The 15,399-nt window shown below is 38.5% G+C and overlaps 1 protein-coding gene across 4 annotated transcripts in view; it reads right to left on the bottom strand.

Annotated features, from left to right (window-relative positions):
* The window catches only part of epha7 (eph receptor A7), a 258,157-nt gene extending 244,225 nt beyond the window's left edge, over window positions 1-13,932 (bottom strand). For all 4 annotated transcript variants that reach the window (XM_061900384.1, XM_061900385.1, XM_061900386.1 and 1 more), the window contains exons 1-3: window positions 13,584-13,932; window positions 9,086-9,150; window positions 3,287-3,956 (exon numbers count right to left, since the gene is read on the bottom strand). In XM_061900384.1, the coding sequence (XP_061756368.1) occupies window positions 3,287-3,956; window positions 9,086-9,150; window positions 13,584-13,677 (829 nt within the window). In that variant the 5' untranslated portion in view covers window positions 13,678-13,932. The remainder of the gene's footprint in view (window positions 1-3,286; window positions 3,957-9,085; window positions 9,151-13,583) is intronic.
* Between the last annotated feature and the right edge of the window lie 1,467 nt (window positions 13,933-15,399).

Below are 15,399 nucleotides of genomic sequence, written 5' to 3'. Positions count from 1 at the left end.
ATTTGATCTGCCGTTTCTTTTTTGCTCTGCCCCCATCTCCTTCGTGGAGGGGGGGGGGGGGGGGGGGGGGCACAGGTTCGGTGGCCACGGATTAAGCGCTGGCTGTCCAAAGTCGGGCCCTGGGGTAGACCGCTCGTCTGTGCATAGGTTAGGGACGTCTCTGCGCTGCTGACCTGTCTCCGCTCGGGATGGTCTCCTCTTGGCCCCACTATGGACTGGACTCTCACTATTATGTTAGATCCACTATGGACTGGACTCACACAATATTATGTTAGATCCACTCGACGTCCCCACATCTGCGGTTCCCTCCATGGTTTCTCATTGTCCCAATGGGTTGAGTTTTTCCTTGCCCTGATGTGGGATCTGAGCCTAGGATGTCGTTGTGGCTTGTGCAGCCCTTTGAGACACTCGTGATTTAGGGCTATATATCAGTAAACATTGACTGTGATGAGGTGGCAACTTGTCCAGCGACCCCCCCTGCTACACCAAAAGGGACAAGCGGTAGGAAATGGATGGATGGCAGTAAACATTGATTTATTGATTGATACTGTATATTACAAATGGCAACAGTGGAGGATGAATGTCCCATAACAAGAATAGAGAGAAAAAGAAGAACCTTATAAACTACAGTGTCTACACGGACTACAAAATATAAACTGAAATGTATTTTTTTTTTCTTTCTATCAGGCTATTGCGATATTATTGTTATCACGCATCCTATCATTAAGTACCCTGTGTTGTTTGTGAGTATATTGTACTCACAAAAGTACAGTAACTGTTGGCTACAAGAATTTCCATGTGCTGTTTCAGTGTCTTAAAAAGTTGTAAAAGTCCTCCTGGAAGACCTTAAGGGAGAGGCATCCAAATATTTTCCACCAAGGGCGTCCAGAAAAATGTACGGATGCAGGTAGGGCAGGTCAATATATCAATATATACTCGATATATCGCAGGTGTGTCTCCGTGCGATATAGAAAATGACTATATCGTGATATTCAAGTATATGTTCTCACAGTTGCTTTTAGCTGCGGGCATTAAACTGCATGCGTTTCCCACTCTTTCTTGTCACTTAAAACAAGCGCACCTCCTTACATACATCACGCATGCAACGTCACACGCCCTCCCCGAGCAGAGAGGTAGCTACATGGGTAACATTAGCTGTGATGCTAACGATCCATTGCGAGTGGCAATAAGAGAGAGAAGGTGCGAATCTGGTAACAAATGCAGGAAGAATTAATTCTCCAGAGAAACAGCATGGGACGCATCGTCCGGCGATAGCTTGGCATCAAGTGAGAATATGTTGAACAATTATGCAGCAAAAGCGTTGCTACAAAAAGTAGTATCACTGATATTTGATTTCCTATTATGGAGCTCTTTTTTATTTGACATTTATTGAAATATCTTGTGTGACATCATGCACAAAAGTGCACTTTATTTTTTTTAAACTATTGTAGTGGTGTTCTGTACAAAAAGTGCACTTTAATTTAGTGTTGTTTTGATATGTCATCTTAGTGACATCGTGCACAAGAGTGCACGAAAAGCTTGTTTTAAAATGTCCCTGACAACCTTGCACTTTCTGTTTTGAAATGACTTGAATGTTTGTGCCATTGCTTAATAACTTTAATAAATACAGTTTTGATCAGTTGACTTAGTTGTGATTTCCCTCTCTGCATGAAAGTTTAAAATGAGCATATATTAATGCAGTATGAACAAGAATGTTTTAATGTAGACACATAGAATCATCATACTGCTGTGATTATATGCATCAATTGTTCATTCAAGACTAAGGCAAAATATCGCGATATATATCGTGTGTCATGATATGGCCTGAAAATATTGAGATGTTTAAAAAAAGGCCATATCGCCCAGCCCTATGTCAGAGTAATATTTTTTTATATTTTTTAGCTTTGCAGATATGGCGGGCGGGCAAAATCAGCCACTACTTTAAAAAGTGATCTCACGAGGAGGAAAGTCAAGAGTCCAGGTGAAACAGAGCAGAGAAATTAACGTAGCAGGCAGTTATATTTAATAATTCATGGTGGTGACATGTGGAAATTTTTGTCCACAGAGCTCTTGAAGGCTGCCTCAAAATTATCTATGAGTGTCTCAAGCAAATGTGGCCCCGCCACACCAGCTATGAGCCCATTATTTTCTTATGCAAGCGCTTAGGCCACAGGTGTCAAACTCAAGGCCCTGGGGCCAGATCTGTCACTAGACATCATTTTATAAGGCCCGCAAACACCTGGAAATGGTGTGTCAATAAAGTAATATTTTCCTACTAAATGTAATTGATTGTTTTCGTTTTGAAAGAAAAAATATATGTACTGTTAAAATGGCATGCCTTTTAAACTTTAATAGTATACATTATTGCAATAAATCCATCCATCCATTTTCTACCGCTTATTCCCTTTTGGAGTCGCGGGGGGCGCTGGCACCTATCTCAGCTACAATCGGGCAGAAGGCGGCGTACACCCTGGACAAGTCGCCACCTCATCGCAGGGCCAACACAGATAGACAGACAACACTCACACTCACATTCACACACTAGGGCCATTTTTTTTTAGTGTTGCCAATCAACCTATCCCCAGGTGCATGTCTTTGGAAGTGGGAGGAAGCCGGAGTACCCGAAGGGAACCCACGCATTCACGGGGAGAACATGCAAACTCCACACAGAAAGATCCCGAGCCTGGGATTGAACCCAAGACTGCAGGACCTTCGTATTGTGAGGCAGACGCACTAACCCCTCTCCCACCGTGAAGCCCTATTGCAATAAATATTACAGTATATTATCATACATTCCAAACATTTTTGCCTAAATATAAATAAATACTTAAATATCTGCTTGACTTATGGTTTTACAGCTAGCTACCCATCAAATTTATAGAAATGACAATACATTTTACGGTGTTCTTTACAGCATATTACTGTAAATTGAAAAAAACTATTTTTTTTTTGGCGTAAAAATTCTGGCGCATGGTCAGGATTGTAACACCTCAGCCTCAATTTGAACTAGGCATAACAACCCCGGCATACTGATGAAATCCATGTTTATGTGTTATTTGCTGCAGGCCAACAAAAAATGTACTGTGGCCCAACAAAAAAAATAGCTGCATGCCGCAAAGGGCCCCTTGGGCATACTTTGGACACCACTGTGATCAGGAAGCTTTGTCTCAAAATGTGTCCATACAGTATATATTTTAAAAAAAAACATACTATCACAAGTGGAAAATACCATACTGAAGGCAGAGGTAAAAGATTTTTGATTGTGAAAAAAATTAAATCAACTCACGTTCACATGCATCTCCTCTCTGATGAAATCCTGCTTTGCATATGCATTTTCCAATGGGCACCAGCCATTCCCCCTCAGCGCTGCAGTGCATCTTGGGAAAGTTGTCCACCTCCTCCTCTGCGTCATTCACACATATTCCCTCAACCTCCACCAGGGAGGAGAACTCAGATCCGGTCACAGTGTCTGGGAATATAGCCAAGTTCTCTATGATGGACCAGCACTTCTTGTAATACACTTTGACAGACACCAGGGCAATGCACGCCCCGACATCTTGAAAGGCCAGGTAAAACCCCTGTTTGGATAGGGGGCCAATTATTCGCACTTCAGTGTTGAGCTTCATCTTCCGTTCCCCCAAGTCGCCCTGAGTGAAGCTTTCATCAGCTGCAATGGTGTCGATTTTCACGTACTGGTTCTCTCGCATATTCCGACCCAACTCTGAATCGGTTTCCTGATAATACAAGTTGAACGTCTCCTTGCAGCTGCCTACCACACCAGGTAGACTGTTACAATCCCTTAAGGTAAACTTGAGTTCCACAAAAATTCTTTGGGCCTTGCCCTTTCTTATCCAATTAGTCCGAAGCCAGTTATTCTGATTAGGTTCCATGACTTTGCACACCTGATATGTGCGAATGGGTGTATAATTTTCATCCACGCCGCTGATCTCTTCCCACTAGAAAAAAAAAAAGATGCATTCATAAATTTGTAAATGAGAAAATTCAAAAACCCTGATGGCCGAGTGGAAACAACAAAACTATAGTGAAGCTAATTGTGTAGAAATACATTCTATTTCTCCTATATCTGAAAAACACCCTACTTAGTAGGGTGTTTTTCAGATAGGGGTATCCAAAGTGCAGCCCACAGCTAGATTTGTTTCGCTAGGGCAGTATGTTGAACCTATTTTCATGGAGGGCCACATCGCAGGCATGGTTGCCTTCAGAGGGCCGCTTGTAACAGTGAATGTAAGAATATAACAGTATAACCCCCTCATTATACTATTGCCTATGCATTTGGTTATTGGATTTTTCTACATACAAATTGATGGATAACTTGCTTTAAAATCATAAGTCAAGGTGACAAGTATATTAAGTATTTATTGTTAATTTTAAAAACTGTCATACGGTATAGAATAATTAGGGCTGCTAAAAAAGTTTTTTTTATCACTTTCAAATTTTGATTTTTTTAGTAATTTTCAAATATGAATTTATTCGACCAACTAATTTAAAACAAAAAATTTTTAGGCCATCTCTATGCTTACTCGGTGCACGTATGTGTCATACGTCAGCAACCAAAAGTAGGTTTTGTAACATATAAGCTGTTTGTTAAGGTATTGTTATCATGATACCAAATAATACATTGCAAAAATCAGTTTAAATCGAGAATCGTGTTGAATGGAGTATCAATTATAAATCAAATCCTCACCCCGAGAATCGGAATCGAATGGCAAGGTGGCCAAAGATTCACATAAAAAACAATTGAACATTTGTAAACATATGAAATGTCATGTATACATGTATACATTGTTTTTGTCAAAATGGAAACAATGAAATCATTCGGTAAGAAAGATGAAGTATCCCCATTATTCCCAGGCTTCACGGGCCACTTTAAATGACGTGTCGGGCCGGCTCTGGTGTTTAACATGTGTGTGCTAGGGAATAGTCTACTCCAGTGGTCCCCAACCTTTTTGTATCCGCGGACCGGTCAACGCTTAATAATTTGTCCCGCGGCCCGGGGGGGGGGGGGACTTTTTTTTTTTTTTTTTTTTTTTTTCTTCTTCTTTGTCATGAAAAAGGGACGTTTTTGTCATGAAAAAGGGAGGTTTTTGTAGTTGGTGCACTAATTGTAAGTGTATATTGTGTTTTTTATGTTGATTTAATAAAAAATAAAAAATATATATATTTTTTTATTTTTAATAAAAAATTCTTCTGCGGCCCGGTACCAATCGGGCCACGGCCCGGTCCGGTGGTTGGGGACCTCTGGTCTACTCTATAACAGTGATTCTCAAACTTTGATACCTCAAAGAATCACTTGAATAAAGTCCAATGTTTTATTTTTCTATATTCATACAAAGTGTTACTGCTCAAACTGTGTGTAATGTTACAGTGCAGTGGTCAAAAATATTAAATATACTTGTTAAATTACACCTCTGCCTTGTTTTTAAATGAATACTTAAGCCTACCACGCTACTTTATTTTAATGTTGGTCATTATGGTGGTACTTGGAGATTATAAGTGTTAAACAATACATCACATTAAATTACCAAATTAATGGGAAAATTAATTTTAAAACGGTCAAAGGGAATTTCTGTTATGGAAAATGCGGAATTCCGGAAAAACTGTGAATTTTTGGAATGCAGAAAAAGACATAGCCTGAATGTAATAAATCAGCAGAAAATTTTGATTGTTGGAACAGTTTAAATCAGTTCAGAAATGTAAAAGTAGTAAGAATCTCTAATATCAATGGACCCTTTTCCATCGCATTAACTTTTACAGGAACAGTAAGTAAAGTTCCCCCTTTGTTTCCCTCTTACCCTAATAAAGTGTCCTCTGTGTTTCCACCAAAATCTACCCGGGTAGATTTAGTTCTTCAGGAACCATTTGGAGTTAATCCTAGCTAGGTGGAACTTTCCAAAGTGATCAAGAACCTTTTTCAGGGGATGGCTGAGCTGTTGAACACAGTTGGGGGCGTTGGCACACAACCGCCAATGGAATATAAGCTGCGATGTGTTTATTTCCTGTGTATTTCTATTACAACAAACTTGACAACAGAGAGAAAGAAGAACGAAAGGGGCTTTCAAAATGCAGGAACTTTTATTGGGCATCGTTGTGCTAAAGTACGCTGATCAGTGGAACTATTTGGGAGTTTTTTTACTCAGCCGTAGTTTTTAAACTATATGCAGTTTATTGTTGTTTATGAAATTTTACAAACTTAATTTCATTGCGCAAAGCTACGAGAAGTGGACGAACCCTTTTAAACGAATTTACAAACAATTATGAAGCCGTATTCAAAGCGGCGACCTCAGCTGCTTACTACTCTGACTTTGTTGGAAAAAAAGGAGGCAGCACACAAAAATAATGAAGGTAAATTACATCAAATATTAACATTTTACTTTATTACATGTCGTAAAAGTGACACTCCATTTGTGTAGTTATTAGCCTCATCCCAAGTGAACAGACTGCTAATGCTAACAAGCTAACGCTACAGCCAATGTGTTTGTGTTGTCGGCGTGAGATAAACGCTGACATTTATTATTTCTATAATGTTATTTACAGCTGAAAAGGACCAAAAGGAATCACCTGACCTTCATGAATATATCATTTACTGAGAGGAAAACGTTCTGACTGTTGGATATTGTGGACAAAAGCCTGACTTTTTATGAACATTTCGGTGCACTTTATTTTATAAATAATATATTTTTTTTGTATATTATTGTTTTGTATTTCAATGACTTAATTTTTTGTCAAAAACTGTGACCTAATATTGTCTTTTTATTTACATGATATCACTATAGAAATATAGTAAACCACTCCGAAATACGTCATCAGCCTGATTTGTAGAAACTACCCTTAACTATAGAATGCGGTGGAAATACAAACCACACACACAACCTAAATATCCAGGAACCAGAGGTTCCAGGAACCAAAGGTTCAGGTGGAAAATTAAGAATTAGAGAATGTAAAACTACAGGAAAAGTAGGAATTTTTGGTTGCATTTGGTTGCGCTTTTAACTGACGTTCTTCCGGTTACACACGTGTAAACAAGACTTGCAAAGCAGTTACTATACCAACACAAATACAACCACACTGCACCCTTATTTTACGGACCATAAGCCGCACTGCCGATGAACGAATCTACTTAGGTCTATTTTCATACAAAAGGCGCATCGGATTATAGGGCGCATTTGAAGGGGTCTTTTTTTTTCCCACTTATTATTGTTTGTAGTTTTAATTACTAAATACTTGTATCATAAGTTGTATCTGCTGATGTGATTCTGTTTTAGTTGTAAAATAAAAATAAAAACAATACCGAGGTCAATACCGATACACATCAAAAAGCCTAATATCGGCATTGATAATCGGTCGATCTCTACTATTAATCATCCATTGATACATCAATTTTCTACTGCTTGTCCCTGCGTAGATTTATTTGTTACCCCAAATGTTTTCCAGGTCACGTAAAACAATTTTATTTTCAGTCTTACAATACGCTGGTCTACAAAGTTTATTTAGGGACAAATAATCAAAAGTCTGTCTTGTTGGCAAACTAAATTGTAGCAGATTGGACTGTATGAAAACACAACTACATTTTTTTTCATGAATTCAGGTAATATCTACCGCTGGGGTGGTAAACGTACGGCCCGAAAGGCCGGATCAGGCCCGCGAACAGGTTTTATCCGGCCCGCGGGATGAGTTTGCTAAATATAAAAATTAACCTGAAATGTTTCAATGAAATAAACTGCTGTTCTAAATGTGTCCACTGGATGTCGCAATAGCAATTATTTGTATCTTTGTAGATGATGCTAAATATGTACAAAAAAAACATGTTAGTACATCAGTAGAGGAAAATGATCCAACTACATAAATAACATAATGTAATTTGATTTGGATGCGAAAAATTTTATTTTGATGAATCAAAAATGAACACCAATGAGTTGACTGATGAACATTATCACATCATTTATTCAGAAAATATAAATAACGACAAATAGAGATAAATACTATTAACCGCAACATGTAAGTAAAAAAAAAACTAAGAACATTAGCATTTTAAAATTTTCAGAATGTGCTTGTTCTATTTTTAAACAAAGAAAACAATCTGAAGTTGCCTTTATTTCTTAGTTATCGTGCCGTGATTTTTATCAGTCCGGCCCACTTGCGAGTAGATTTTTCTCCATTTGGCCCCTCATCTAAAATGAGTTTGACACCCCTGATCTACTGTATTAGATCAGAGTTGGATAAGTTTCAGTTTTGCACACATTTCTTTTAATTTAATACATGTAATAGGAATGAACTCTGATTGATTTTTAACCAAATCGTAACTCCTGAATCGTAATCGCAACCAAAAATTCCCAGCTCTAGTATTCGCAGAAAAAATATATTATGTATATCCACACATATATGATTGTAATTTCTGCGTTAGCATTAACTGTGTTTTAAAACATTCATATTGCCACATGTTTTTGACCATTCCGACACCAAATATTCAGCTCATTTGTACAGGACATCAACATAAACTGAGTCTGTTTTATTCGTTTACGCAATTAATTGAACAGAATAATCAAAAGATTACTATATTACTAAAATAATAGACGATTTAGTCTACTCATTTAGTTTATCTATTTTTGGCATTTCAAACATTTTCAATTTTCCCAGTATTCTACATTATCCGTCCCTAAAATCCCCATTGAAATGAACAGCATTTTTCCACATTTCTCAACTCATTCAAACCATTACAATGTCAAAACATTCAGGCTACCAATTATCCAATTATCCACATTCCCAGCATTTTGGTTTAGTTTCAGCTCGACAGGATTCACAGACCATTTCTTCATTTCTTCTCTACTTTTCAGCATTACAAGTATCACATTTTCATCTTCACATTGCACCATTCTGTGCTTTTTTTTACATTTTTGCTTTATTAGTTTAGTTATTTTCTTCTAATTGTATTAAGAACCAAACTGTAGGCACAAATGAACCCGCAATGATTGTAATTGCCCTGTTAATGTAACAATTAACAACTTTACTTACAATGTATAGAAAAGGTGTTTGTGCAACAACATCAGCAGGAATTCTACACACTTACCCCAATAGGTGGATAGGAAATCCACTCCAGTTCCGTCTGCTGTGCTTTGGAGTCCAACAGAACCACTAGGAACAGGAAACCAAAGGCAGGTGGTTACATTTCACCAGGGGAAACCTATCACGCCATAATTCTATAGCATCTCTTAGCTGTGACCTAATTACTAGCTGCAGGAGCAATGGTGATGAATATCAAATACTATCATCACGAGCTGAACAAGAAAGACCTTACAAGAGATGTACATGTCTAGATAAATTGAAAGATGATTACATGGATAGATAAATGGATCAGATAGATCAATCCTACTTGTTCACAAAGATCAATCCTACTTGTTCACAAATTGCAGTTTCCTCGCCACTTCATTGTTCAGTTACCATGGTACATTGAGTACATTAAGATTTGAGTATCCATTTTATTTCCATGGTAGAATTATCTTGGTTTTAGAGTGTATTATGTGCTTTAAGAGCATAGGAAGTGTTTATAAGTGGGTAGGAAAGATGTGTGGAGGGTTTGTAAAGATATCAAGATATAGTATTCCTAACACGTTTTAAATAAATAGTGTTGCTACTTCACGGAAATTTACCTACTGGGGAGCGTCTGTAACGTGATCCCCATTATAATCTAGGGAACACTGTACACAAAATCTCTTTGATCTTTAGAATTCTTACTACTTGCACATTACTTAACAAATTATTCCGACATTTCGGCTCAAAGAAAACCCGGGTTGCAACGAATAATTTAGTTAATGAGAAAAAAGCTTTGATTTTTACTATGTCGCTTTGATTCATCGTTAAATGAGTGTAGCTCATACAAATGAATCAAATCTAGACCTCATGGAGTACACAGAACTGGGAATATGCAGACATCGTTTTCTTACAACGGCTGCAAGTGGTTTGTGGGTGCTGTGATTTCTGATGCGACAAACAGCAGAGTATTATTAATGCACACATTGTATAAATTCAACTTCAATGTTGATGATGTGTATTTATTTGAAAAAACAATGAACGCAATGGTAAACAAACCACATGTTTTTTCAACTGTTTTCCCTATCATCCCATTAAGGCTATCTATTTTTGTCTTTCAAAAATGTGCACCTTTCCCAAGATTCAACAGCAGTGATTCTTAAACTGTGCTGTGTGTACCACTCGTGGAATGTGGGCTCCATCAGTGGTACACCAAAAAATCCCTTAATTAACGTACAGAACCGTATACACATTAGCAGGTCTCAGAAGGTACGAAAAGTTGCTTTTGCATTGCGAAACAAAACGCCAAAAGATAGAGAAAAAGAAGAAGCTTAATTGACTAAGGCGTCAGTACTACCTACAATGGCGGAATAGCGCACATTTTCAGGATTTATGCAGATATCAACTACACATCAGCAGGTACCAAAAGGTAAGAAAAGTTGGTTTTGCATAATATTGCGAAACAAAACGCCAGATAATAGTCTTACCTTATACACACACCATACTAATACTTGTATGTTGAAGCACCATACAAGCTATGCGGTATAATAGCTTACCAAAGTCGTACTAAAAATTGAGTCATATTGCAGTCTACGCGTAGCTCTAATTTGTGACTGCAATCTACTGGCCACACTTATCATTTCACCATGTACCAAATAAAATAGCTTAGAGGTCGGTAAGCACAACCAAAATTATTCTTTACATTAGGGTTATAATGCACACTGTCGAGTTTTGAGAAAATAAAAGGATTATGATTGTGCCTTATTTTTCAAAAAAAGCTTTTATTTTCCTGAATTCAAACACAGTGTTACCGTTCAAACTGTGTGTAATGTTAAAGTGGTCAATAATAAGTGTAATTGTTAAATAAAACCTCTGCCTTGTGTTTTAATGAATACGTAGACCTACTACAGTAGGTCTACGTATTTTATTATGTATTTTATTGTCGGTGATTATGGTGTTACTTGGAAAGCCAAGTGTTGTTCTACAAGTTCCGACTGAAATGAATGGCTGTGGCAGAATTAAAACATTTAGGCAAACAATGTTTCTATATTCCCAATATTTACACTTCCACATTTTCCGAGAAGAACTTTTTGATTTAGTTTTAGCTTGACAGAATTCTGATGCCAAATCTTTGTCTTCCCTAGCTTTGTAAGTTTTGTACTTTTCCTACGTATGTTACATCTACATTTTTATTTTTTTTTCCTTAGTCGTTTTGATTCATTGTAATAAAAGCCAAACTGCAGGCGCATTTTAAACACCAACGTTGAGATTCAAATCTATTATCTACTTTACAGGTGTCAAACCTTAAGGCCCGGGGGCCAGTTCCGGCCCGCCACATAATTTTATGTGGTCCCTGAAAGCATGGAAAAAATGGGTTACAATAAAATACATAAATTACTTATTTTAATTTTGACAGAAAAAAAATAATAACTTTAATATTATCTGATCATTCCAATTATATTATTATATACTGTATTGCAAAACTATTTTTTTGAGGTAAAAACTAATCATTAAATATCTGCTCATCACATTTATTTATGGTTTTAATTTAAAGCAAGTGATACATAAAAAAAATCAAAAAATCAAATGCATATACATTTCGATTAATCAATATAATAATCAATAATAACTTGTATATTGCAATATAAATATTGCAATATAGAAGTTTAAAACGTCTGCGATGAGTAGCGACTTGTCCAGGGTGTACACCGCCTTCCGCCCGATTGTAGCTGAGATAGGCACCAGCGCCCCCCGCGACCCCAAAGGGAATAAGCAGTATAAAATGGATGGATGGAAGTTAAAATGTGACAAAGGTGGAATAATGTCTTCCGGGAATGTAATAAAAGGATAAATTAAAAAAATATATGAATTAGATTTTAAAAAAGCAGGTTATTACCCGCTTGCGTAATGTCAATTAATTTGAATAAAGCAGCCACTATACTGCGATGTGGCCCTCAATGCAAATTAGTTTGACACCCCTGATCTACTTCCTCCCACTTCCAAAGACATGCACCTGGGGATAGGTTGATTGGCAACACTAAATTGGCCCTAGTGTGTGAATGTGAGTGTGAATGTTGTCTGTCTATCTGTATTGGCCCTGCGATGAGATGGCGACTTGTCCAGGGTGTACACTGCCTTCCGCCCAATTGTCGCTGAGATAGGCGCCAGCGCCCCCCGTAACCCCAAAAGAGAATATGCGGTAGGAAATGGATGGATGGATGGATCTACTTAATGTAAAAAATTATGAGTTACGGCAGTGTTTTTCAACCTTTTTTGAGCCAAGGCACATTTTTGGCGTTGAAAAAATGCGGAGGCACACCACCAGCAGAAATCACTAAAAAACGAAACTCAGTTAACAGTAAAAAGTCACAATTTTTGGATATGACTTTTAGTCATAACCAAGCATGCATGACTATAGCTCTTGTCTCAAAGTAGGTGTACTGTCACCACCTGTCATACCACGCCGAGATTTATTTTGACTTTTTTGTTTTCCAGTGTGTAGTGTTTTAGTTCATGTCTTCTGCTCCTATTTTGGTGGCTTTTTCAATTTGTGGGGTATTTTCCTGTAGCAGTTTCATGTCTTCTTTTGAGCGATATTTCCCACATATACTTTGTTTTAGCAATCAAGAATATTGCAATAGTTTTTAATCCTTCTTCGTGGGGACATTGTTGATTGTCATGTCATGTTCGGAGGTACTTTGTGAACGCCGTCTCTGCTCCGCAGTAAGTCTTTGCTGCCATCCAGCATTCTGTTTTTGTTTACTGTAACCAGTTCAGTTTTAGTTCCGTTCTGCATAGCTTAAATGCCTTTTATTAGGGGCACTCGCCTTTTGTTTATTTTTGGTTCAAGCATAAGACAACTTTTTACCTGCACACTGCCTCCCGCTGTTTCCGACATTTACAAAACAATTAACTACCTGCTGCCACCTACTGATATGCAAGAGTATTACACGGTTACTCTGCCCATCTTTAGACAGCACCGACACTCAACAACACATCATTTGCAAACTTCCATTACCAAAATAGGTGAAATTAGATAATCTCCCACAGCACACCAGACTGTATCTCACGGCACATAGGTTGAAAAACACTGAGTTATGGTGTGAATAAACAATCAGTAAAAAACATGGAGAAGGGGTAGGAATAAAAATATAAACTCGGTTTCTTCCTACTCCTTTTCAGATATGTTGAAAAGTTCAAATGTAACCACAAAATATTTCTTCATTTAACTTGTCCGAAACAAACACATCATAACCATAATCCTCCATATTTAAAGTACTCTACCAACCGTGCTATAATCACGCGTGGACATTCACGCGTCCTTACTTCAAACTGATGTTGTGGCAGGAATTCGTATTTGCAGTAATGACAAATGACCGACAGTTGTCCTCGCGTGGATAACGCTGACATTCCCACGCACCGACCTTCTCTTGCACATGACTCACATCAAAAAAGAACCACGTTCGAATGGAAACAAACACGGACGACATGACGCGTTCTGTTTGTTTTGCCGAGATTACGGCAACTTTGGAACTTACCTTCCTTCGCATTGTGTGCATCCCCGAAGTCCACGAGAGAGCACAAATGAAGGTAGAATGCTATTTCCACCCACGACAGGAACACGGAGAGCATGCTGCAGCCTCGCTATCGAGCTCAAGCAAGTCGCTCGTTACCCCGCCGTCCACTGTGCTTCCCACAGAGGACACGGAACCCACTGAACGGTCCAAATTTTGTTGTTTCCCCCCCCAGCAAAAATAGTCTGTTGCCACTGGGAGGAGACAGCCGCTAAGGCGGTGTCAGTCAAATAGACGGACGGTGGACTTGTCCAATTGTGGCGGTGGATTGTGGAGAAAGTGGCGTGGGCGTGGGCAGCATAAATCTATTCAAACTGAGATGTAGTTTGGTTTTTCCGAATAGCAAGGGAATACCGTCACGTGGACAGTTTGGTTTGCGGCTCTCTCCTTTTCTCTCTCTCTCTATCTCTTTCCCTTTCCACACACACACACACACACACACACACACACACACACACACACACACACACACACACCTTTTTATATTGCACCCTACACCTGCAGAACGCAAGTCCCCAGTCCCATTGTTGACCCATTTAAAGGCCTACTGAAATCCACTACTACCCACCACGCAGTCTGATAGTTTATATATCAATGATGAAATCTTAAAGGCCTACTGAAATGAGATGTTCTTATTTAAACGGGGATAGCAGGTCCATTCTGTGTGTCATACTTGATCATTTCGCGATATTGACATATTTTTGCTGAATAGATTTAGTAGAGAACATCCACGATAAAGTTCGCAACTTTTGGTGCTGATAAAAAAGCCTCGCCTTTACCGGAAGTCGCAGACGCTGACGTCACAAGGGTGAGGGCTCCTCACGTCCCCTCATTGTTTTTAATGGGAGCCTCCAGCAGCGAGAGCTATTCGGACCGAGAAAACGACAATTTCCCCATTGATTTGAGCGAGGATGAAAGATTTGTGGATGATTATATTGATAGCGAAGGACTTGAAAACAAATAATGAAATAAAATAAAATAAAAAGCGACGGCTCCGGGCGGCGGCAATGTGAGCGTTTCAGATGTAATTAGACACATTTACTAATATAATTCTGGAAGATCCCTTATCTGCTTATTGTTTTAATAGTGTTTTAGTGAGACTGTAAAGACATACCTCGAGCTCGGATGGCTGCGGTGAACACGCAGTGTCTCAGAGAGAAGCCGAGGAGCCAAGCTCACAGCTGCCTTTTAAACAACTACTGCAGGAGGACGAATAATCCAACGATGTCTCCGGTAAGATATATATCACAATTTTCCCATCCAAAAACATGCCGGTTGGCGTAGAGAAACATGTTCGCTTGACCGCTTTGTGTTAATAACAAAGAAACACCGGCTGTGTCTCGGTGCTAAAGACAGCTGCAATACACCGCTTTCCACCAACAGCATTGTTCTTTATAGTTTCCATTATTAATTGAAAAAAAATGCAAAAGATTCAACAACACAGGTGTCCAAATTCCTGTGTATTTATGCGATGAAAAGACACAACTTTTAGACGTGCTGAGCGTCACGCGCACGCGTCATCATTCCGCGACGTTTTCAACAAGAATCTCCGCAGGAAATTTAAAATTGCAATTTAGTCAACTAAACTGGCCGTATTGCCATGTGTTGCACTGTTAATATTTCATCGTTGATATATAAACTATCAGACTGCGTGGTCGGTAGTAGTGGGTTTCAGTAGGCCTTTAATAATAGCTTGTATGGATGGAGCATTCTACATTGCAGGGGTCACGTAAGTCTCTCACACTGTACACACAGCACAGGGGAAATTTTGAAAACACAA

Source organism: Nerophis ophidion, linkage group LG05 (assembly GCF_033978795.1).
Source record: "Nerophis ophidion isolate RoL-2023_Sa linkage group LG05, RoL_Noph_v1.0, whole genome shotgun sequence".
In the NCBI taxonomy this organism is placed as follows: domain Eukaryota; kingdom Metazoa; phylum Chordata; class Actinopteri; order Syngnathiformes; family Syngnathidae; genus Nerophis; species Nerophis ophidion.
Note: the sequence above shows the minus strand (reverse complement) of the source record. Positions and strands in the feature narration are given on the sequence as shown.